At 42.1% G+C, this 26204-nt stretch overlaps 1 protein-coding gene across 2 annotated transcripts in view; it reads right to left on the minus strand.

Annotated features, from left to right (window-relative positions):
• Positions 1–26204, minus strand: part of LOC102778260 (A disintegrin and metalloproteinase with thrombospondin motifs 2-like) — a 137166-nt gene that overhangs the window by 11078 nt on the left and 99884 nt on the right. Inside the window, exons 5-15 of one of the 2 annotated variants that reach the window (XM_087849270.1) lie at positions 14255–14338; positions 12380–12536; positions 11432–11537; positions 11012–11155; positions 7378–7510; positions 6661–6690; positions 5447–5560; positions 5186–5331; positions 4096–4271; positions 615–748; positions 410–533 (exon numbers count right to left, since the gene is read on the minus strand). In XM_087849270.1, the coding sequence (XP_087705396.1) occupies positions 410–533; positions 615–748; positions 4096–4271; positions 5186–5331; positions 5447–5560; positions 6661–6690; positions 7378–7510; positions 11012–11155; positions 11432–11537; positions 12380–12536; positions 14255–14338 (1348 nt within the window). The remainder of the gene's footprint in view (positions 1–409; positions 534–614; positions 749–4095; positions 4272–5185; positions 5332–5446; positions 5561–6660; positions 6691–7377; positions 7511–11011; positions 11156–11431; positions 11538–12379; positions 12537–14254; positions 14339–26204) is intronic. The other variant, XM_087849273.1, reaches the window with a different exon arrangement.

A 26204-nucleotide genomic window follows, 5' to 3' on the forward strand; every position in this document is an offset into this window, starting at 1 on the left:
TTCAATTAAATACCCTTGCACACTACTCAGTCGTGATTATTTTCATCCAGGGAAAACATCTGATTCTGAGAATTTCGCTGTCATAACATGGAACTCTCCCAACACCAAGGGTTAGATAATACTGTCATAAACACTAGGTTATGAAGTGATTGTTGACGTAACTTCTTGGCAATGCTCAAATGGAAACATGTGAGCTTGGATTTTTACTGAGGTTTGCGGCAATTTTAAAACCTTGCTCTAGAGGGCGATGTTTAACCAAAAGATAAAATAAAATAAAGACAGAGAGTCCAGTATGACAGACACCAGCCAAATGTTTATACTATGCTTACCAGAATGACAGCTGGCTGCTACTGAGTCAAGTCTCCTCTATGAAACGAATTAAGGGTTATTCAGTGTGTTAGTGGGTTACCTTGTTTCTTTGCGTTACGTGAGATGGTGTCTTTGAAGATTTTGCAGCTGGAGTTGTCACCTCCACACACTCCACAGTTGTCCTCCTGCTCCGAGGAGCCGACCACTCCGTCACATCCCACTTTCTGTTAATAAAGAAACGTGGAATTTGACACATGCTGATCTCAGCACATGTGCGGCTGTCTTTCCACGCGCATGCCCCTCACCTTACACTCCGCACCCACGCAGACACTGTGTGGGTCCTTGTATGAGCACCGCGTACCATCCAGGACCACTGTCTCCGTGAAGACTGCGGTTCTGGTCTCCTTGGACTGACAATGCAGGTAGCAGCGTTTGCTAGCTGGAAAGCGGACAAAAATGAACATAGAGAATGAAAACCACTATCCAAGTGATTGTCACAGTGTCACCCCTGTGGTCTGACTTGAAGATTTCATATTTACAACTGACATGCGATTATTTTTATGCTCTGAATAAGCTCTCTGTGAGTCAGCACGACACTTTGTCTCATTGTGTCTGTCTGAGTGAGTCATACTACAACTGCATGAGCCCCCAGAGATGAAGCCTGGCAGATAGTCCGAGTGCGAACGAACACTCCTACTTCATCACATTTATTACAGATGGCTACAATCCAGAGACCTTGTCTTTTGGAGCGTTGACACTAATAATCAGGTGGGAGACATGCAACAAAACTGCTCAGTTCGATCACGTGGAGAAAACACAATCTTGTCAGGTTGGACTGAGAATGCACAAACAATGTACAAAATCCCTCCTCAGTGTTGTAAGTCTTTTGCTGCTCTGTGGCAGTTGACACATGCACACACATTACAGTGGAGAAGAAGAACTACAAAGGCTAAACAACAAAATATATCACCTCTATTTTCTGGTTCTTATCTGAGGAATCACCAGTCTAAGCAGACATGCCTAGACCTAGGTCTCCCCAGCTACCCCCTTCACTTCTTCTGGGGGGACGCTGAGCCAGCTGAGAGACATAATATGTCCAACATGTGGGGCCTGCTCCCAATTAGATATACCCACAACACCGCACCTAGGAGGTATCCCAGTCAGATACTTGAACTACTTCAACTGCCTCCTTTGAATGTGGATGAGTAGTGGTGGCTTTACACTGAATCCCTATTTATGCACCAAACTCTTTGCCCCATCTCTAAGAGTGAGCCCAGTCGCCTTTCACAGGAAGCTCATTTCCACTGCTTGTATCCACAATCTCCCTCTTTTGTTCACTTCTAGCAGGTCATGGCCATAGATCAGGGGTAGGCAACTCCAGGCCTCGAGTGCTGGTGTCCCTGCAGGTTTTAGATATCACCCTGGGTCAACACACCTGAATCAAATGATTAGTTCATTACCGGCCCTCTGGAGAACTTCAAGACATGTTGAGGAGGTAATTTAGCAATTTGAATCAGCTGTGTTTGATCAAGGACACATCTAAAACCTGCAGGACACTGGCACTCGAGGCCTGGAGTTGCTTACTCCTACCATAGATGATGGTAAGAACATACAGTATGTAGACCAGGGGTCCCCAATCCCAGTCCGCGAGGGCCGGTGTCCCTGCAGGTTTTAGATCTCACCCTGGGTCAACAAACCTGAATCACATGATTAGTTCATTACCAGGCCTCTGGAGAACTTCAAGACATGTTGCGAAGGTAATTTATCCATTTAAATCAGCTGTGATGGATCAAGGACACATCTAAAACCTGCAGGGACACCGGCCCTCGTGGACTGGGATCGGGGACCCCTGATGTAGACTGATGTAATGGCCCACACCTCTTAATCCTTGAAATCAGGCGTTTGCCATTTCAGCAGTATAAAATGAAGCCCATAACTATGCAGTCTACCTTCACAAACATTTGAGAAAGAATCAGTTGTTGTAATGAACTCAATGGTATTGAGGATGGTACTGTAATAGGACGCCAGCGTTGCAACAATTTAGTTCTTGAAATTTCTTCCCTTAAAGATTTTCCACAATCAACTTTAAGTGGTTCTATTGCAAAGCAGAAGTATTCAGGAAAGACAGCAACTCAGCCACAAAGTGGCAGACCACAAAAAATCACAGACTCGGGTCGGCAAGTGCTGAAGCGCCTAGTGTGTAAAAGTCTCCAGCGCTTTGCTGACTCAATAACTTTAGAGCTCCAAATGTCCTCAGGCATTAACATCAGCACAAAAACTGGGACTTTTTGGGAGCTTCCTGTAGCTCAGACCTCAGGTTTTTGTTTATTCACCTAAAATGTCTTTTTTGAAGAAAACAAAAACAACAACAAATAAACATCTGTCATTTAATTGTTTATTTATTATTGAATAATGTTGGTGTAGTAAATGTCCAAAATCTATGCCCTTCTTCACATTTTTAAATGCCATCCGGCGACCAGATTAGAGCCTTTGCCTGGCTGATTCTTATGTTGGACAACTCTGGCATAGATGGACCAATAAATCAGCAGTTTCCCTTTCACATTGAGCTCTTTTTTTTTAAACCCTTGCAGAAGCAGCAAGATGCGGCCTCGCTAAACCTCCATTTTAGCTTGTGTCAAAAGTGCAAACTTCAAACTAAACATCAGTTTTTAATCCTAACATATCCTAACTTCAGACATACTGTTCAACCATGTACAATAATACATGCAAAAGCAAAAACACTCTGAATTATATATAGTGTTATATTTTAGATCATTTCAAAAGATATTTTGGATTCGGGTATTTTTTCAGTTTGACATTGCAAGGATTAGAGTTATGGTTAGCACATATCATGACTTAAACCTCAGAGGGTTAACACAAGAGATAAATATAGGTGAGGTTCTATGCATATAGACTGATAAACTATAGAAGAGAAACTAGAAGTGCACATTCAGAGCAGACACTGTACTTTGTCAGAGTCACAGTACACACACTTCTGGAAATGTCAAGCTATGAATTGAATTCAGTTAAACCTCAGTTTTTTTCCTCTCTCATAGAAGCATGTGTACATTAACACACATGCAAACACAAGCGCACACATCGAAAGGTAATTTGAGATGGTAAAAGCTTTGCTGAAAAATCTGCCATTTGGAAATAATAAAAATGAAGAAAAACAATTTAGCAAGGCCTTCTTAGCTGACTTTGAGTAGCGTGACCTCTGTGTAGATAAGGAGACAGCTCAGCGCTTTTCTCGAGGGCTGCCCTTTAGTTGGACGATAATTTCATATGTATCAGGAAGGCAGTGACATCTCAACTCAGAGGCAAGGGTGGAGCTTCACACTCACACAGTGTAGTGTCAAAGGTTTGGAATATTAATTGGATAAATTTAGGTTTGGGTTCTTTGTGAATATGAGAGTTTGTCCACATGTGCCAAATGTATGGATGCAGAAAAAGTTGGAGGAGTTTAAATGACATCAGCAAAAGGGTGGAGAAAAAGAAGACAGTGACTTCATAGAAATTTGGTTTTAAAGTTGTGGCTTTTTACTTTTTTTTGTGGGAGGGCGTAGCCATACTTCAAAGCTGCACCCACTGCCAGATGTCACTGATGATAGAAAAACACAACCTATATATATATATAAACGCTCCACAACCCAGCCACATTCAAGACTGTGCTTCCTCCTGTTGTTGGCTTTCATTTATATTTATGACTTCCACAGTATATCATCACTTAAGGTTTGTCTGGTTCATATCTCCACCCCAATACATTGTTTGCACGTGCATACTCACGGTCTGGGTGTTCATAAGGCAGCCAGTGGTGCTTGTTGGTGTAGATTTCAGAGTGAAGGGCCCAAGCGTGGCACTGCTCTTCTCTTGGATCGCTGTAAATATCCTCACACTCGTTGGTGTTGCACATCTGGAATTGGGAGTCCTCCCCCACGCATTTCCGGCCTCCGTTGTGCGGTCTGGGGGAGTGGCAGGTCAGAGAGGACGGGAATATTTTGCTCTAGATTATGTTTTACCTCTGAAACCTTATGTCGGGCTCACACTGTGCGATTTTTTCAGTCGCGCGATTCAGCTCCTGCTCAAACTGTACGATTGACTCGCAGGGGTTAGAAGTTCGTAGGTCACGATGCAGGGTCTCACACTATACGACCCGATGCTCTGATGCGACCCGAGTGCTCACACTGTGCGTCCATAAAATGAAGGTTATAACAGAAATTCTGTCGCTCGCTCTCCCTTTCTGTCTTTCACTCACACAGACACGCACACCACCGCCATCAACTTTGCTAAATTGCTAATGAAAAACATTAATCAGGCAGCTGTGATTGAGCAGCAATGTCTATCCAACTATTTTCACGGTTGTTGTGGTCGTGATAATTTTGTGAGGCCACATCGAAAAGGCTCGGCTGAACTTTCCAAAGTTCTACAAGTTGTGCCTCCGTCGCTTGTGTCCAGATCACACGCTGCACTGCCGTGCTGCGCCATCTTTTTCGCTGACATTTGTGTTTGCGCGTGCGCAGTGTGAGAAACTGCGGCGACACCCTCGACGGTCGCGAGGATTTCAAACAGGTTTGAAATCCTCAAGACCAAGCGATTGATGATCGGGAGCTGGTCGTGAGGTGTTAATCGCTTCTCGTTACCCCACGTATACTACACGATGCACGACGCGCAATGAAGGCAAAAATCGGGCCGATCGCCAAAACGGTCGCACGACTCAAAAATCGGTTCAAAATGGGCCAAAAATCGCACAGTGTGAGCCCGGCATTAATCATTCACATTTTTCAATCATTTTTATAAATGGCTTCTCTATCAGGAGTGACACAATACCTAAAAGTGATATTTGTTTTTATACATGCAGTGGTAAAGAGTTTCCTACCTTGGATTGTTACAGCTGCGTGTGCGAAACTGTACTCCTCCACCACAGGTGCGCGAACACTGGCCAAACTCGCTCCATGCACCCCAGTTTCCATCTTGCCTCATGAGGTCAGGGGTCAGCCAGATGCAGTGACCTCTATAGCAATGCTGCAACAGGCCAAGCGCATAAGTTACCGATTGGAAATGTACAATAAAATACATTTTCTTTGGCTTCCAGTAGCATTGCACTACACTTTATTGTACTAAAGCAGTGTATAAATACCTTCCCTTCCCCACACATGGTTCCATCAATGGGTGGCCCTTTCTTAGTCTTGCAGAAGAATGGATTGTCTGGGTGGCTACACCACAGCTGCTTGCATGGTTCAAATGTGCGATACTGTGGGACACAGAGAGAAACCCATTCTCATAGCTGAAAGCTCCAACGTCCAACACACGCTACTAGGATGAGATTAAACACTGAATAACGGAAGCACAAGTAGAGATGGGAGGAGAGATATCACAACAACAATAGCCACAACAATAGTATTATATCCAACACTAACAACACCAAACCTGTGCTGAGTCACTGCACTGTACATTATGCTCCACTGAGAGATACACAGCCATTCATGCAAACTAAACCAATGGATGTGTGTTTGCGTGAGAGAGACAAGACTCTCATAATGAGACAGCCTACAGTCAAGAAAGTCACCGCGGAGGGCAGAGGGCAAAAGGTTTCAAAAGCCATAGAGTGAGGTCTCAGTGACCTCTAAAAATGCCCCTGGACACAGATCAAGTCCAAATTCTCCTTCTTGTCTGATATGAGCCACAGATGAGGATATCAACCAACCAAACCGAAGTGAAGTCCAGTGTCTGAGGGGCGGTGCCCTCCTCCCTCCAAAGGCTTTTCTACCCACCATGACCCCAGTGGACCTTTACAGGTCTTAGTGTGAGTCACAGTCAGTGGGTAGACTGCGGTAGGTAATCAGCAGTAAGATCAGACTGGAGGATCCTAAAAGCTGAGGAGAAAACATGGAAAAACAGCCTCTGTTCTGGCTAGGCCCTTTCCCCTTGGATGGGAAAGGCATCTTTCCAACCTTTTCCGCTCGTTTAAGTCGCAAGAGTGCCAATATAATGAGGCTCTTCCTGCCAGGGCTGCAGTGATTTAACACAGATTTTGCAGAAGAGGACTCGGGATATGGTACTGTTCAACTGCTGGATTGCACCGCAGCCAACCAATGAACCAGTAGCTTCACAGTTGTTTTGAAAGATTTTAGCGCCACTTTGAAGCATTTTAGAATCCTGCAGACTAACATCCAACGTTAACATCCAAACTATGACAATGGGTAGGACAGATAAACAAAGTACAGTAAAAAGAAAAAAAAAATTGAAAATAAGGAGCAACATTACAAACAGTTACAACTTCAAATAGAAAAAGAAAGTCTGAGAAAATAAAAGACGAGGCCACATGTCTTCCAGGAGATGGGGTAACCTTACCTGCATTCCTGCCTGCCCCGCCTTTTGTAGCTGAGGGGAATGAGTTTGACAAGAGAATAGAGGGTAATCTAGCAAGGTGTGCAAAGCCCCTGAACAAGCTGTCAGTCAATTAAGCAACAGCCTCCCAACAGCGTGCCACAGTGGCTTCACAGTCATAGAGCGGGTGAGGGTGACTGGGGTAAAAAGGCCTGGCAAGATGCTGCAGCTGGGTGAAGCTTTTCGTGTTTACAAAGAGCTGCTTGTGAGAGTTTCATGTAAAGGCACTGTGGTATCAAGGCATATGTAGTGTTATTATAAACAAATAAATAGTTGATTGCTATTTAACATTAACAACAGAAAAGAAGTATCTATCAAAACCAATTACCTGCTTTTAAGTAAGATGTCAATCCCACCAGAGGCCGGGAGAGGAAACAGAGGACATCAGAAGAACGTGAATAGCTGTGTATGAGTGACTCTCATTTCATTACAGTGTGGCCCTTGGTTAGTAAGGAAAACCTTCAGAGCTTAAGGGGTCACATAAAAAGTACATATGCCACAGTGAAATTCAGCAAACTGAACTGAATTAACTGATACAAGCAATTCAAAGCGAGCGAGAGGATAAAGCGATGCAAAGGTTGCAGAGGATGGCATTGTTGTGTTAGCGGAGTTTTCAGGTGTCAGTAAGCTAGCGACTGTATGCTAGTAAAGAGACTGTTTAGGACTACGCTGGTCTCTTACCGCGGTGCACGTCGTGTAGCCCACGCCGAAGTCAAAGCGGCACTGCTCGTTCATGGAGTAATGCAAACCAGGAAGTTGAGGCAGCGATGGCCAGTTGTGGTCAAAAGGGTCATCACGAAGACAGTCATAGGAACTGAAAGAAGAGTTTAAAAATGTGTTCATCTTTCTTTTCTTTTTTCTTTTCTATGTACACTCTCGTCTGGCATTCTTTAGCCATAAAACGAAGACTGGGACTAATATCATATTCTAGTATTGATAAATTAACAATTAAATGGTGTTATCGCAATTTGGCAGACTTTAGTTTTCTCCCATTCTAATGACTTGACCATGTACATCTGCTCACTGGATCACTTTCGCTCCACCAACCGGTTGCAACAGATGGCACCCCTCCCTGAACCTGGTTCTGCTGGAGGTTTCTTCCTGTTAAAAGGGAGTTTTTCCTTCCCACTCTTGCCAAGCGCTTGCTCAAAGGCCGCCATTTGATTGTTTTGTCAATCAAAACAATCAAATGACCCTACAGCCATGGGGGTTTTCTCTCCACGATTGTAGCTTCTTTACAATATAAAGCACCTTGAGGTGACTGTTGTAGTGATTTGTTGCTATATAAATAAAATTGAATTGATAAAGTGGGATAAAACTGTGGGATAAAGCAACTCTTCAACTTCAGTAGAAAAATCTGGTGAGCAAAGACTGGTGTTGGCATGGCCCAACAATGTCTGCGGGTTTAAATATGCTGTTGGGTGGCACGATGGCATGCGCCACACCGTATTCAAGCGATGTCTGAGGTGCTCTGTGCGTGACAGCTTCTTCCAATCCTCACCCGATGTGCTGCCTTCTCACTTGAACACTGGATTTTTCTACTAAAAGCTACTGTTTGATTTCTGAGGTGTGGCCAGAGTTCCAGCTCTCATCACCAGCAATGATACCAAACATTAGAAGTGGATCAGTTTCACGCAGATGTTTCCTCTCTGTGTAATTTGAGGTCTACGATGAAAATCACAGAGCGCACATGCAAGTAATCAAAAAGGGACACTGAGGGAGTGAACTGGAAGAAGCAGCCACAGTGGAAGCAGTGAAGCTTTGCCCGAGAGAGTGCCATATAAAGGGAGATCAGTGATGAAACATTAGCAGAAACAAACACTTTAATTGGTTCAGTATGATTTTAGCACGACTTGTAGATTTCCATGCTGTCAAAGCACCTAAAAAGTGATGCAAAGAAGTAATCAAGTGCCTTTAGAAGTTTAGGATATCGCTAGTCTTTATATGTGTGAACATCATGGACGACATAATTTTATAGGATATTTGTACTTTGTAAAGTACAGAGTGTATCAAAAAGAATCATCTCATTCCAAAAGGCTATATCATTTAAAGCAGGGGTGGAGGAACTTCAGGCTTCAAGGGACGGTGTCCTACAGGTTTCAGATGTGTCCTTGATCCAACACAGCTGATTTAAATGGCTTGAAGTTCTCCAGAGGCCTGGTAATGAACCAATCATTTGATTCAGGTGTGTTGACCCAGGGTAGTATCTAAAACCCGCAGGACACTGAAGCTGTGTCCCATTTCAGGGTCTGCACGCTTGAAGTACGCATTTTAAGTGCGGTTACGTCACCGCCACGCGACGACGGCTGTCCCAATTCGAAGTGTACTTGAAATGCATACTCCAAATGCGCCGTCGATTTCCCCAAATATCAAGCGTGGTCCGGTGCACGCTTCGTGGTCCCATATATCCCACAATTCATAGCGCGCGGTGGGTGTGGATAATTTTGCAGCAAAATACGGCAGAAGGGAGCGGCCGAAAAGTGAACTGTCAAAAGTAAGTACTGAATATGACGTCACTTATTCATGTGCGAATGTTTAATAATGAAGAACATTAAAACATTGCTGTTGGCCACATGTCGGCAAAGTTATGTGACACTAGTGATGTTTGTACTTTCAGCATTAACTTGGTTTTAAAGCCTCTACTTCTAAATATACATATAGTCGACCTTAATCTTACAGAGAATCTGATGATTTTATGGATAATTAAAGTCAGTCATATATCCACAAACACAACAAGCTGAAAGTCAGTGATCTATCTATCTATCTATCTATCTATCTATATCATAATAATCTGACAATACTATAATATTGGCCATATTATATTTACATTACCATAATGAGATGACTTTAGTCTCATGAACAACATTAACTAATTATTATTTACTAGCTAATCTTAAATGACTGTTCAGTACAGAAATGAAGCCCTTGAATCATGTTTTACAGTCCTGTGGTCTCAGCCTCAGATACTCAACTAATCAAAGTGATGTCAGAACAAAAATGAATGGCCAACAAAACAATTTTCTCCTTCATTTATGTCACACAAAGCTGTATGTAACGTGTCTCGCGGTTAGTATCATGATTGCTAGGCAACCTGAACAGCGCGACGAAGCATATACCGTCCCATTTCACAAGCCTCTCACTTCCGCACTTCTCGTACTTATAGTACGCACCGTACGTAGTACGCGTAGTGCGCGTAGTGCGCGTACTTCAAGCGTGCAGACCCTGAAATGGGACACAGCCTGAGGCTACGTCCACACGTACACGGGTATTTTTGAAAACGGAGATTTTCCGTTTTCGTTTTAAAAAATAATCCCGTCCACACGTAAAGGCAGAAATGAAGGAAAACGCTGCTAGGAACATGCCAAAGCAACAGGTGGCGATATATTCCTAACCGTGCAGAAATGTTGGCCAATCAGAAGTCTAGAAGCCTCGGTGGGAAATAGTAAACAAAGATGGGGCATAGAAGCAGAACCGAGTCGTATGTGTGGAGGGACAATAACTGTGTGTGTATATGTAAGCATTTAAACACTGCAGAGAGTACAATTAACAGTAATAGTATTGTAGAAATTCATTTCACCGAAACAATAACGTGGCGCACAGTGTGACGTCAAAAAATGTGCACACCTTTGACGCTGCGTTTTCTGCGTTTTCTCCGTTTTTCTCGTCCACACGTAAATGCAAAAACGGAGTTTTAAAAAATATCCACCCTGGCCGGAGTTTAAAAAAATCTCCGTTTTCAGTGACCAAAAACGCAGTTTACGTGTGGACGAAAGGTGCAAACGCATAGAAAAATCTGCGTTTTCAAAAATACCCGGGTACGTGTGGACGTAGCCTGACCCTAGAGGCCTGGAGCTCCCCATCCTGACTTAAAGAAATGGAATTTTAAAACACATGAATGAATGCAAGTTTTACATATAAAAAACTTACAATGTTCACAAGTGTTCAATATGCCCCCCTCCACACCCATAAGACAGTCAAACCTGTCCCATACACTTGTGAGCATGCAACCGCTGATGTTGTTAGGCTACCTATCAGCAGGAAAGGAGGAAACTCACAAATCTGCTCTTTCTAACATTACATGTTTCCATTGTTAACACTGAACGTCTGCAGAGTTAGAGCGCTTTGAAATCGGCTGATTCGGTTTGATACGCCCTGTATATTTTTTATTCAAACCTAATCTTAAAGACAGCACAGACTGGCAATATCCATGCATCAGCTGGATCCAAATCATACCGATGCCAGCACTGACCTTTAAAAGCCCATAAATCAAATACTTCTGTACGTGAGGTTGCATGTGTATGTGTCTGTGTCTCACTGAAGGTATCGTCCCAGCTCCTGCATGCTACATTTGGACCATTGAAAGCGGTGGAAAGCAGCTTGCACCAGAGGAGCCATGATGCTGCCCAAGTGCACCTCGTCTCCGCAGCGGTTTCCCTGGCCATCGTGCTCCATCCCCAGCCTACACAAGAGCGAGAGAAAGAAAAAAAAATGAGACATCAAGAGAGAAGTAAAGGGAAAAAAGATGAACCAGTGGAGACAGATTGGGAACGTGTGGGAGTTAAAGAACATGAAACAAAGGCGGGAGGCAGCGTTAATTCACTCAACAGATATTGACTGAAGTGGACCAGCGATCTAAAGCTGTAATGCATCAATCCAGTTCTTCAAGTGACTGCTTTGTTTTCTTTTGTTGTGCCAAGTTAGCAGGCTCGAACCATCATCACGGCAACGCACTTACACATGTCCGGTCTCGTGTGCCACCACAAAGGCGGAGGAGAAACCGTCCTCGTGGTTCAGGGTGCAGCTCCTAACCGGGTGGCACATGCCTGTCACCGGAGCATAACCTTAGCGACAAGGAAGAGAGAGAAAAACTTGAAAGATTTATAGACACACTAAAAGATTTATAGACGCTCAAACAATGATAGAGACAAAGTGTTCCAAATAAGCGTTACAATTTTGGACAGTCAAAAGACAATCTGTGACACCGCTCAGTCAGTCAAAAGTAGTGTTTAACCTCACACTAATCTATTACATTACATGAATTTTACTTATCAAGCTCATAATCACACTGGAACATTTCTGGTCAGTCACCAAAGTCATACTGAAATACACTGATTGGTGAGATGAAACCAAAGACACACTTACCTCTCACCCCAATGTCTGACTGCTATATAAAGATATATATGATGTATGATCCACACACCCAGAAAGAAAACTGTGTCACCCACATAAGAACAAATGTGTTTGGATTTGTGTATCTGATCCTAACCCTAAACCGTCCCCTCCCACCTCTGCGTATGCTAATCTCTTGCTCCCTGTGAGCTTTTCTGTCCTGAAATGCCTTTAATTGTGACTCTGTGGCTGGCCCTTCTCTGTTTATTGATTTTCTGCTGCTTAAGGATGAGCCCAAGGGCAGCTGAAGGGTTTCTGGATAGCTAGGCCACTGCCTTTAGAGGCCTCTCCCCTGGGCCTGACTGTTAGCCTGTACTCTGCTGCACAGAAAAACCACCAACCACCAAAGCCACAGCAGCACTACGCAGCTATATGAGAGAAAGGCAGAAAGAGGAGAGATTTCTCTGAATGATGGAGTTTATTTTGTCAGGGGAGCAAATGCATTTGATTTGGATGCATGTACCATTATGCTAAACATATTATGAAAGCTGATTGTGTACATGTCTTTAAGTACCCTGCATTCCCGTGGGGCCAAATTCCTGCCGTGTGAGGAAGATGGCGTGGTCGTGATACTCGGCGTCCCCTGTGTCTTGCTTCTGTTGCAGAAAGGCCCAGCGACACACGTTCTCCAGACTCTGGGATGGGTTTCCAAGTTCAATCAGGCTCATGGACTGGAAAGACATTCACACGCAAAGGTAAAATAAGAAGAGGGATCAAAAAAAATCATACAAGAAACATCGTTTCTTGTTCTAGTTCTGAAACATTATCCTCCTCAGCCCTGTAGAGGGCAGTGTCACAATGTTATATATTGTCAGCATATCTTGTAAATTGCTGATGTGTACAACAAAAATACACACACACACACACACATACACTCAGGGGGAAGGACAGTACTTACAAAATAATAAATGAACTCTGAATTGATCATTTCAGTCATGAACATGAACTAGAACAAAAGCAGCCTGTTAACGAGCTATGCACTAGTAGTCAAAAACATGCCCAATTACAAAATATTTACTTACAGTTACTTGCATAATGCCAACACCCACACAAACATCCAGATGCTTGCAGTTGCTTCCACTCACCTTCACCTCACACGCTCTTTCTCATTAGGATCTCTGCTTATCTACACCCCGCCCCCTTCGAAGCTTTCCATGTCTGCCTTTGCCTCTTTTCTACATTCGCTCTCTGTTTTCACGCATGCACAATGCACAGCTGAGAGAGCGCGCGCGGTGTGAGTGAGCTGCACTGAAGACATATGGCCTGCCTCTGTACACATGATGAAGTGTGAAGCCTGCACGCCGCGTAAACGCCCCGTTAGACGACGCACGGTACTCCTATGTGGTTCCTCATGTTCATCAGTTGCTCGCGAGTGTGTTTTGGGGGTATTTTTAATGATCTTTCGAAATGTGTTTGCAATGGTGTGTCGTGTGTAAATGTTGTGTTGGAGTGTGTGAAGTGTGGGAGTGTGAGTGCGCCCGCATTCAGGGTCACACAGCCAATCTGCAGGCTGTCTGGGTGCAGCTCTGTTGCCACGGTAATTGGGAATGATGGACAGCCGGAGCTTTGGCTGAAGCTGCATAGGGGCTGGCCCAGAATGACCAATGTAGTGCGGTGTGTGTGTGTGTGTGTGTGTTTGCACACGTGTGTGGCGCTCGTGCGTGTGGGAGTGTGTGTTTCCAGAGTTCTACTGGGACCGTGGACATGTAGAGAGAGGAGAGGAAGAGATAAGGCTACAGCAGCGTAAGTATATCACAGAGCACCTATCCAGCAATAAAATCACTTGTATCATCTGTTGTGGTAATCCCTGCCCTCCTCCATTTCTGCCGTGTCTTGCTTTATCGCTCTTTTTCCTCTCTTCCACTTTTTCTCTCTTCCTCTTTTCAGCACAGATGTGCAGATAGTGTTACAGTCAAGAAGAAAAGGATGCCCCCGCCCCACCCCACCCCGCCACCCATTGTCCGGTCTCTCTCTCTTTATGAATGAGGGAGGGCTATCATTGATTGTTTATCTTTGCCTGGACTTCCCATGATTCTGTGCTGCAACCCACTGGGAAGAAGGCTGATTGCATAACGGGAAGAGCTTCTGTGTGTGCTTTGGTGCTGAACTGTGAAGGCGTGCAACTTGAAAACACTCCCTTGGGATGCTGCATGCTTTTAGTTCCTCTTTTGCTCAGTCCACTGGAATAACAGGCTCTGGGCATCAGCGTGTGCTGATGAGTATGTGGGTGTGTCTGTGTGTTTGTTTATGACACTGTATGTATGACTTTGCCATGCTTTCTATAGGTACTTAAAGCGACTGTAGCAAAATAGAGAGACGAGGCGTCCACTTTCCAGGAACTGCATCTCTGTTGGCTTTTCAGCAGAACTCGTGTAGTTGCAGGTCTTACCTTGCCGTGGCCCAGCATGATAATCCGCACCAGAACCACATTGATTTTTGCTCCTAAAGAACTGTCATGGTAGATGTCATTCACCTGGAATCATACACCGAAACACAAGGGAAAAAACAGCGTCAGTAGAAGAAATCAACCCTTTATAGAACACTTTAATATAACCTAAACAAACTCTGAGGTGTAACAAAGAACTTGGTTGATTGTAAAATAATTTGTCTGCGGTTGAAAATTTGAACAATTTTTCAAAGTTTCAAACAGGTTGACATTTTCATCAAAACGCTTATTTGCTGTCTTGGTAAGAATTGTCAGGGTGTCACTGAACAGTCACAACAGTTTTAAAGGTGTTGATGCTTTGGGATACACTCACTCGGTTCAGTGAATGCATCCCTATGGCTGTGCTGGATTCCCAACTGTGAGCTTATATTTGTATGAGTTTGGTACTAACACAGAAGGTCAAGTGGGATGTCCACCAATTAGAAGGTCGGTAGTTCAATTCTTTAATGTGCATGTCGAGTTATCCTGGGGCAACAGTATCCAAAGTATCCTTGGACACTGTACCCCAAGTGTCCCCTAGGACATCCATCAGATTGTCACTATGTGAATGGGTGAATGAGGCTTGTAATAAGAAAAATGCTTTGAATTACTGCATTCACAAAATATAAAACATCTTCATTCAGTGAGCGTCTCCTCACAGGTGATTCCCCTCTTTTCAAAACAGCAATGCATATTTATGTACACATGACCTGAGGCCCAATACTTGTCTTTACAAAACAAAGCTATATGTGAAAACACAAATCAGACATTAAACAGTAGATAACTTCCTAACTCCTTTGTACAACATCCATACTGTATGTTGCACATCTGAGAATAGCACAGGTGGTGAAATAACAGCAAATGAGATGGCATCATGTGCCCTGCCTTGTGCTCGCTCTATACGGCTTCCTCTCCTATCCCAGGGTATTTCCAGTAATGCGAATGTAGACTAAATGTGGACTGTGAGCTCCTACTGTGTGTTACATGTGAAAAAAAGAACAACTTCAGAGAATTTTCCAACCTGATTCTTCCACCGTTTTCTGGAGGCTGTGTGTAAAAACAGCTATGCACACCTGCAATCCACGATTGGTCCATTCAGAACATGCATGCTTCAATCGAGGATTGCACTAGTCTAACTAATAAAGGAAGTACGCGTGAGCAATAATCGTATTTCAGATAAAAAATATTTCCTGTTACACCTTCAATACACTTCAGGCTGCTTGCGAACGGCTAAGATGTGCAGCTGCACCGGCCACCTGGCTGTCGGTTGGCTCCCCAAAGGCAGAAAACTGTATTCTATAGCGACATCTCGAAATATGGCATCTTCACAGGAAGCGTCCCTCAAGGTGCTCTCTCCCAGCTACAGCCATGTTCACTGGAACTCATGTGAAGCTGTTTTGGATGCTATTATTAGTAATGATCTGTCCCACTGCTGCTTTTTTACCCTTCATCTGTAAAAGGCTGATGGGGTATTGTTGATACATTGCCGGGCAGACGGGCAGCACTTACACCTATGTTTGTGAACGTGATAACTCGAGAACGGGATGATGTAGATCGTAGCATCGATGATGTAAATCGATATCATAGATGCATCTACTAAAAATCTCGGACAAGTTCCAATCTCAGTGACAAAGTGGTGTACACGTGAGAAGTGGAACAAAAAACATACATGATTTCAATTGCAGCAAAAGGTGGTTCTCCAAAGTATTGACTCAGGGGGCTGAATAATTACGCACACCCCCCTTTGCAGTTATTTATTTGTAAAAAATGTTTGGAACAATGTATGATTTTTGTTCCACTTCTCACGTGTACACCACTTTGTTTTGGTCTTTCATGTGGAATTCCAATAAAATAGATTCATGTTTGTGGCTGTAATGTGACAAAATGTGGAAAAGTTCAAGGGGGCCAAATACTTTTGCAAGCCACTGTATTTTTACCTTCTGCTTTATAACAGGTTTTGATCTAGATGACCTGTAGATATTTTGGAAAAGTAGAAGTAAGTGAAAGAGAATTAACGCCTAAAATCTGTTGTTTTTAACCGCTACACATGCTTATGTTCTTATGCAGTCCTAATTAATTTATGAAGTCTCCTATGACCTACAAGTCATAAGCTACAAGTGACAATTATGTGACAGCACAGTGTTAAAGTGGTCCTCAATGACGGCACACAACAAGAGGGTTTTTAGTTTAAACCTACTCTGGGGTTTGTACAGTCTCCCTCTTTCTCTGTGGTTTCTTTCCAGACTCTCCAGCTTTCACCCACAAAGACATGCATGTTAGGCTATGGTGTGAATGTGACCATGAATGGGTCTATGTCTTTTTATGTTGGGCCTACAATAGACCTACGACTCTGGGTGTATCCCGCCTCTTGCCCTGTGACAGCTGGGATAGGCTCCAGCTCGCACTCGGATGGATGGATGGGTAATTATAGATTACAAAGCTGATATAAAAAGTGCTTCATTACAAAGTTGTAAAAAGAATATATTTATTAACTAAAGAGGGAAACAAACAAAATAACTAATAAAGATATGACTTCTTCTAACAGGAGCTCAACACAAAGAGAGAGGAGAGTGAGTCGAAAATTAGAAGGGATGGGTAAAGCATGTAGAGGCCGGTTAGGGAACTCAGTATCCCATGACCATGGATGGATGACAGATGAGGAAGATGCAAAGGATGGGAAGAGCCATAATACAAGAAAACAAGGTAATCTGTGACAAAGTAGATGCAGAAAGCTCTCTTCTCTCTCTCTCACACACACACACATGCACAAAGCCACCGAGAGAGAGGTAAATTGGCACTGGAGTTGAGACCTGCTGTCCTCAGTGGCTGTGCGTGGTGCCTAATGAGGCAAAGGGATGTAAAAACAGACAGCCATAATGAGATGGCTGATGGACATGCTGTGGAGAAGGAGAAACACACACAAATGCACGCATGCACGCATGCACACACGCACACACACACACACACACACACGTAGACACACAGAGAGACGGAAAGAGAGAGAGACAAGGAACAAAACTGTAGACACATCCAGCGAGCGAAAGCTATGTGAAAGAGTTAAGGAATGCTATGAATAGAGACAGTGAGGCAGACGGAAAGAAGACCAGAAGCTGAGCGTAGAGGGGAGAAGCAGCAAAGGTTTAAGGGAAGAAAAGAGGAAAAGCTTGGAAAGCATTTTTACGTAGAGTTGTGTGAGAAGATTTTTTTTATCTTTTTAAGGGAAAAAAAGAAGGAGAATCCATGAGTGAGCTAATGCTTTTCCTTTTTTTTTTTTTTTTTTTTTTTACATATGGAGAGTAAAGTTGGAAATTCCAGCATCTTGTTCGGAAAAATCCAGCGGCCTCATTCTTGAAGTCTGACTAGCAACTTGTTATCCACAAACTGTCTGGAATTTATTTACTTCATCACGTCAAAGCACAAGCATGTCTGCTACCTAAAGCAGTAAGAGCTTTACAACATGTTCTGAAACCTCAAAATAAAGTCATGTTTGGCTTTCACTGTTGCATTTATGTCATCTGGGACATCTGTTAGCTGCCAGCAGTCTGAAGTAACTTTCCAATGGAGGGAAATGTTATTATGGTAACATCAGCAGCTTTCAGTGCAAGAAGTATTTTGCATGAAGAAAATCACACGTTGAAAGCATCGGTGGTGAGTGAAAATAATGCAGGCTGTAATTAATCTGAGAAACTGACTGCAAATTTTTGACCTTTAAGTGGGAATGGAGACAGAGCGTTGCTTATAGGCAAGAAGGTAATACTTGGTGATTTGATGATAGGGGACTGAGCACTACTAAAAGTGCTGGATGTGTATTTTGTGAATTCACCTACCAGCAAAAATTGGCTTTCACTAGTAAAGTAGCAAGACCCCCAACAGAGTGTAGCCCGGCTAGAAAAATAGTAAAAACTTGTAAAAACATGTTTGATGTTCTAATAATTCAAATAAATGTTTTTGGTTATCTGAGAGATACATGAATTAGATAACCTGTGTTGTTTTTCTATGAGTCCCTACTGCTGCCCCGCTACAGTTACCACTGTGTTCATGTTACAGCATCAGAAATACATAAGTAACTAAGGTTTATAGAGAGAGAGAGCTTTTCCAGAACAAAAGTCACAAAGTGCTTTACAATACTGAACAAGATACAACAATTAAAAGGGTATAAAATGATAGAACTAAATAAAGGCAAGTCTGCACAAGTGGATCTTAAGTTTCTTTTTAAAGGTATCAAAAGTGTCCACAGATCTTAGGTCCAATGGAAGCAGCTTGATGGCCGGAATCTTACAGTCGCCTTTTGTTTTAAACCTAGATCTAGGTACAGCCAACAAGGACTGATCAGAAAACCTCAGAGATCTAGACGTTACGTATTGATGTATTACCTTATCTATATATTGAAGCACCTGACTGTGGAAGGATGTGAAATTGATCACCAAAAGTTTCAATTGAACCCTAAACTTTATGGCAGTAAGGAAGACAGAATGAGTATTATATGGAACTTTTAGGGGACCTGGTGATAAGCCTCATAGCAGCATTAGGGTTCAGTTGTAAGCAATCCAGGGATGATTTGCTCAAGAAAAGATACAATGAATAATAATAATAAAGTCTTGACGAAATAAATGCATGTATAACTATCTATCTCTATTTCACATTAAATTACAATATATTTAAAATGGGCATTGCTCTGCAGATCATTAAAAACAAGCCAACATGCTTTTCAAAGCTGAACATCATTCTTAGATATCTGCGCCATTTGTGTGAGTCGAGCACATGTGTTGAGGCTAAAAGTGATTGTGCTGTAGGGATGGGTATCGAAACCCGGTTCTTGTTTAGAACCGGTTCCCACTGTTTCAATTCCTTGGAATTGTTTGGCATTTTTGCAAACTATTCCCAGGCTGGCTCAGATGCTGGCAGTTCTCGCTGCAGTCTACCGGTAGCGTCTCCTTTCAGGCCTAGTTTGTGGTAAAAGGCTTGCACCCATTTGCCACAGCAGATGTCCCCAATTTTAGGTAAGTGAATGTGTTTAATTGTAGGCAGGGACATTACTAGATATTCTTGTGTAATTGCTACAGAATAATTTATGTTATACTTTGTTATTGCTACAGAAGAATATTTATTTTATTATTTTACATTTACAATTTTTTTTCCTGGGGACCCTGTGACACCCCATTGAAGAGCCGTAGGCTGTGGATCTCTTAAGATCTCACTGTTGGGTTTGTAAGGCCATGTTACTCCTAAATTTCTATCTTGTTCAAAGAGAAGATATAAAACAAAGTTCTAAGCTAATCGACCTTAGTGTTCTCCTTTTTTTAAAAAAAGAATCGATAAGAGAATCGATAAAGAATCGAATCGTTAAACAGAATCGAAAATGGAATCGAAATCGTGAAAATCTTATCAATACCCATCCCTATTGTTCCGTATTGTTTGTTGTCCAGAACGTGCTCAGTGGTGAGTGAGACAGTATACTTTTAGGAGTTGTGGAACAGAAAAGTCAGCTAGCCATTAAGCAAACAGCCACAATATAAAATGCCATAGACTTATGCTAGCATCACTAGCATGTTGTTTGTGTGGGAAACATGGCTAGCAAGCAGCAGTTCTTGTACTTTGAAACTATGTGAGTCAATTCTGTTACTGTTAAAAGTTACTTTGGTTATGTAAGATTATCTTGATGCATTTCCAAGCATTTCCATATGCATTTCCAGAATTATTCCCTTCAGTTTCTGGCTTTAAAAAAAAGTGATAAATCTCAGGATGTTTATCGTGATATAATTACATTTATCCTTCAGCTAAACCAATCGGCATGATTTACTCTGCGTTAGACTTAGTACTCAGATTATTCAGCCAAGGAAATAGTGGAACCAGAGTGACAATATGGGAAAATACTGAATTACGACTAAAGGTAAGTAACAGAAGGAACAGAACATGCTTCAATATGAAAAACAGCACAGCAACTTGAGCTAAATCTAACACCTTTATAAGGTGATGAGTTGTTTAATTCAAAACAAGGCATCGTATGCTGTAAATGTGTTCTACCAGACAAATGTAATGATGGTATAAGGTCTAATTTAAGTACAAAATAGCATCCGATTTCAATAATACTAACGCGTAAGTAAATTCTCTCTCTATTTATTGCTGAATTCTGAATAGATGGAAAGGATGCAATGTGGGACACAGTGGGAAGACGAGGAAAAGTTCTCTTCGGGCGACCTTGAGTACGGTTACACTACACAGGTTTGTTGTTGTCTCTGCTTAACCCAGTCTCAGATGGTGTGTGAGTGTGTGTGTGTGTTTGTGAGAGAAAGAGGGTGACACAGAGAGACTAAATGTGTGCCATTGCAGTTTTCATCTTTCCTCCTTTCTGTTTTCCTGTGTGTGTTTACTTACTGGTAATTCTGCTCATTTGGGAATATATGTGTCAGTCCCTTGTTATCTTTGCAGGTTGAAGCATATGCCTGGGGGTGACATACGTACTGTGCAGGTTGTGCGCTGTGTTTGTTTAAGATGGACATAAACACTTTGGTCACTTTTCCCTGGGCCTGATCTCCAGCCTGTTTCCTTGACAACTGTTATGCCAATTAGGGGAGGTTGACTTCCAGGCGACCCTGATGCTCTAATGAGACATGCATGCACACATGCACAGGGGCAGTGTAGTGTCCTTTCGGTGCCAACTTTGGCTTTATGTGTCTTCTTACACACTTATCTCACAGATGGTAAAGGCTGGAGGACAGATATGGCACAGCAAACCGTAATCCAAAACACTCCCACATATTTGCCGAGATACGCTTATCCACTCACACGCACGGTCCCTGTGCCGCTCGCTGTCTTCTGACATTCTGAAAGGGCCACACTAGGTGTCATTCCTTATAACCAAGCCTATACATGCAAATCCAAGACAGCTTGTGTATTAATTACTACAGGCTTAGAGGTCGACAACGCACAAAGTCATCACTATCACATATTTACTGCAGCGAGAGACTGACACTAAAATGAAAGAAGGAGCACAAGAATAAGTGTGAAGGCATGACCAAACTTAATCATCAAAAATTACAGCAGTACATATTTCAAATTCAAATGAATTGTGTTGATTTGTTTGTTTGTGCACATCATAATCGGGAATATAGGCCGGTTTTATTTATGTGTACAAACAACTCATGTAAAACAAGAACAAAACTTAACCCTAACCCTAACTTGCATGTTTGTTCAACTGCTGTCACCTCATTCACAGGTTCACGCCTGCATTTAGTGTTACAATGACAGACTACGAATGCCTTCATAAGGACTTTAATACATTTAACCCAGTATTTTACTCGAATTTCATGTGTTTAAAGAAGCTCATCTTGGAAAATGGATTTCATTTATTAGGCGGTACGATTTTACAGAGATACATTTTGGAAATATGCCTTAAAAACATTCTCAGCTGCTGATGAGACAGAACTGAGTCATCAAATAAAATTTGGCTGAAGTGCTACATAAATTAGATAAGGCTTTAGACAGCTTCGCTACATCTTTTTTCATCGACACACATGGGAATATTTAAAAACTGAAACCCAGGATTTGAGTTCTCAGTCTCACAATGCTCCTTACACATTTGTGACACTTCTCGCTAACAAGGTGTCTATTATTACCTGGACTACATCTCCTTTCCCAGCTCTTCCTGCCACCTATTAATATGAGTTTTCACTGCCTGTAGGAGCTTTGGTAAAGACAAAAGTGAAAGATCTGCACCACTTTCCAGACAGCTCTTATAGACAGGATCTTTATCATAGTGGAGGCATAAAACTGTAGACGAAACGCGCATCAGCATCAGCGTGCCTCATCAAAATTAAATATGCACATGCATGTTTGCACACACACACACATACACACATACGCACTTCCATTAGCAGACTATTTTGGAGAGTGTAATTAAGACTTTGTAGCACCTCTGCAAAGGTCTCCCTTAATGGGTGAGAGGAAAAGGCATATAGACAAATCACCGTTGGCAACAAAGTGTATCACCACTGCCGCAAGAAGATTACCGTACCAGTGCCACAGCACAACACATTCATTGTGATATTAAGTAATTGCTTAATATTGCAATAAGCTCATTGATTCACCGCTCTCACTCTCATTATTTATGATTAGCGGATGTACTACCTTGAAGACTTGAAGTGCTGCATGGTTGATGATATGCACTGTCGAACAAAGCACTGGAGTGAAAGCTACACCACAGTCTGTGCTAGAGAAGCTAGCCATGTGTACTCTAAGGAGCTTAGAAAGAAAAGCGTCTGGACTTCTTTCCAAGCTCCTTAGACTATGATGACCTGGATGACTGAGAACCTTCACAGACATATAGCCATGTGTACCCTCATAGTTCTGCAGTCAGTGTTTGGAATGTTTAACTATTACGACTGTTACCCTCAGTATCCTTATCTGAGCCCTCTACCCCCTCTGCTTACCTTTACACTCACTTGTTCCCTGGACCTATTCTGGAACTGAATATTCCTCACTACACTCACTGTTTGTCCCACAAAAAGCAATGTATGGGTGGGTTGATACAAAAAATGGTCCCCAGCTATAGTTTTGACACAAATACAAACAAATAACAGACTCTTGATACTTTTACTAAATAACAAAGGCAAAGCAGTTCCCGGCTTTCAACATTTGGCCATAACCCATCCATTCTCGTTATTTTTTTAATGTATAGAGGATGAAAAGGGTGCAAGACTATCACAGCTAACACAGAGAGACTAGACTCCACATGTAAGATCAATTTAGAATTACCAGTTAACCCTCAGGCATGTCTGTGGACACCTAGAACCTTCCTTGTGTTAACCCTCTCAAGGCAGGCGTTGCAGATTTGCAACAGTTAAAAGCTAACAACCTGATTACCCCACATACATATTTTATGAGGTTGTTTTTACTCAGAAGTACCACTGCAGGTATTCTTTTGTGCATTAGCAACAAAAACTTAATTTGAGCCTGAGAGGGTTAAATGTGTGAAACCTGTGTGAAACGATAGTGCTAACCACTGCACCACCATACCACCCTTTTAATCCATTTCCAAATTAACACATTGCAAACACCTATTTTTATAACAGATAGAAAAGAGGATTTACACCTCTGTCTGATTTTGTTTCTTTTTCTCTTTTTTGTACTATTTTCTTCTTTCTTACCTTACTTATACTTATTCTGATAACACAATAAAAAAATGGCAGGAAAACACATGGGAAAGGAGTGGGAAGCAGAACCGGATTAGCAAGACACACATTTAACTCAGCAGACACACTCACAGACAAACACATTCTGACACTCCTGTTGAACTTTTAAACAGGACTTAGTAGTTTTCTGTGGGAATGCTTCGAAGTCCTCTGGGCTTGCAGTATAGTCCAATGTCCATCATACATGTATTCATTCACGCATACATGCATGCAAAAGTCTATATGAACGTTTGAAGGCTTTAACGAGCATATCGCTTCAGATTCTCATATTTTTATACCATCCAAAATGAACAAAAAAAAGTCAGTATCAGCCTTACTGGCAACAAATGTGAAGCGTTATATTGCATTCGAGTATCTAGCAGGTTTTAGATATCTGCGAGTGATTGATACAGTAATAACAAGAAATCATTTCCAAAGTGTAAGCCAGCAGCTGCAAGTTCTTACAGAGTTGTATTGCATCTGTAAAACCACCCAAATGTCCTGGTAAAACATATACTTGTGTTACACTTTTAAAAGTAATCTGTGTGTTTTTCTAGGTGGCAATGATTGGGTGAATTTCATAGATATTTCAAAATTTTTGTTGCTTAACCTTTACCTAACTGAGGAATGTGTAAGATTTAAGAGGATCTCTCAGTAGAAATTGATATTGCAGTATAGTGGTCTATACATAATTTTGTTTTAATTAGTGTCCTGTAAAGTTTATTCTTTTAGCTTTAAATGATACATTTAAACAGACAAACCAAGCACTGGGTCAAAGAAGATCTCAGAAAGGTTTGGGGGAGTAAGGGGTATTTGCTAAGTTGCTGCTAGATGCCACAGAATCCCACAAATTGGTCTTTGAGATCATGCTCACACTAGGCGTGGTTGCCTTCCACTGTGCTTGTGTGTGACTGTCCTCTTGCTGACCCGCACTCAAATTAGTGTTCTAGGCTTGATGTGCTTGAGTTTTTCAGTGTTGATCTGTTTTACCCCGTACTCTTGGGAAAGGAGCAACTCAACTGCTCTCCCCCTCTTGCTCACAAAACTGGATATCTGCGTTGAGGTTTCTCATGTGATGATTGCTAAGGGTAAAACATGTATTCCCTGACTGGTTGGCAGTGGTTTTTGGACATTGCTGGCTGTGGTTGATTGAAACTGGTTGCAAAGAACGTGCTGCTCCTATTGACTGCTTTGGTTGCTAACAGACTGCTGCAGTTCCCTGTAGGGTTTTCTGCTTGTCTGCAAATACTTGCTAGCCCACAAATATAACTACTAGCCATTGGTTGCAAATGAAAATGGAGAAGGTTTGCCTGACATATAGCCAAAATCCCAACTTTTATTTTGAAGGCAAACCTTCCATTTCTGGTTTGCGTTGCACTTTTCAGGGTTTCTTTATAAGTCAGAGAGCAGCTGCACCAATGTTTGTCCGCCACTTCCATTTAAACTGCAAATGCAGCAATATACTAGCAACTAGTTGGGGAATACCACCTGGTAACAGGTCGTTCCCACTGGGTCACTAACTGGTCTGTAGGCCTGCGTGACTGGGACTTTACCAAGCATTTTGCCAGTGACCATCAACCTCCAGCAATCACAACCGGTCATAGAATACTCATTTTTCTCTCTCGACTGGTGGTTTTCAGATGGTTGCAGACCAATCTCTAGGCCTATGTGACTGAGGCTTTAGCCACATGACCCTACACTGTTGCCATCGCCATGTCAAACCTTCAAAATGGCAGCACAAGTTAACAGCACATGGTTAGGTCACATGTTTGCAAAACCTCAACTGAAGAAAAGCACTCTTGCATAGGATTCTCGATTATTTAATACCGAGATGTCGAGGAAGCACTCAGGTTTCATGCTTGGGCACAGTGATGCCAGCATTTTAGATTGTGCATCTGTAAGAATGAGAGGGTCTGCTTGACTCTAATTGACGTTCGTTTTGTTGTTAAGACACCTGTTCTTGTGACCAGGGCATTGTCTCCTGAAATGTGCAGTGTTTCTTCACACTAAAAACTAACAATTCAGATTTTATGAACTTGAAGTCCATCGCCTAAAATTTAAATGAGTTCCTACAAAAAAAAGAAAGAAAAAATTAAGAGAAAATAAAGAAAGAAAACGAATGTTTTAAAGTGAACATGTGTTTAAGGAAAGTAGAGGTTTGCATAGTTTCAAAGCAGCTCTTAGTTTCAGCCTTTGTTTTAGCTCGAATATAAAGACAATATGGAGCTAATATTAATTTATGAAAACTCTCATCAAGTTGTTTTTACTAACTGTTCAGTATTAAGCACTACACTAAACCAATAACTCCCAACCCTACTTATAATTCCCATTAGTTAGCATTTCTGGCAAGAAGTATCCTCTACATATCTCTGCTTATCATAAATTTACCTCCAGTATGTCTTCCAATAAACCTGTGCTTTCACTTCTATTATACTGAGATTTTTTTCCCCCCACACCATTGAGGATTTTTTGCCATAAACTACCCAAGTCAGGGAGGAGTAAACCAAGGAGCAACACTGCTGAGAACCTGGGAGAGTGCGAGGAAGGAAAAATAGAGAAAGCAAGAAAGAGAGAGGGAGAATCAGACAGAGCACACCCATCCTGAAGTGAGCAAAGCAAACTTTCAAGAAGAAAGTCGCCCAGATGCCACGCGTGGGAGGCAAAACCTTATTTATTTATTTCTGTTTATCTGGCTGTCAGTAATTTATTCTGAATGCGCTGTTTAAAATACTCCTTCTCCCTCT

Source organism: Neolamprologus brichardi, chromosome 2 (genome assembly GCF_056152115.1).
Source record: "Neolamprologus brichardi isolate AB-2024 chromosome 2, ASM5615211v1, whole genome shotgun sequence".
NCBI classification, from domain to species: Eukaryota; Metazoa; Chordata; class Actinopteri; order Cichliformes; family Cichlidae; genus Neolamprologus; species Neolamprologus brichardi.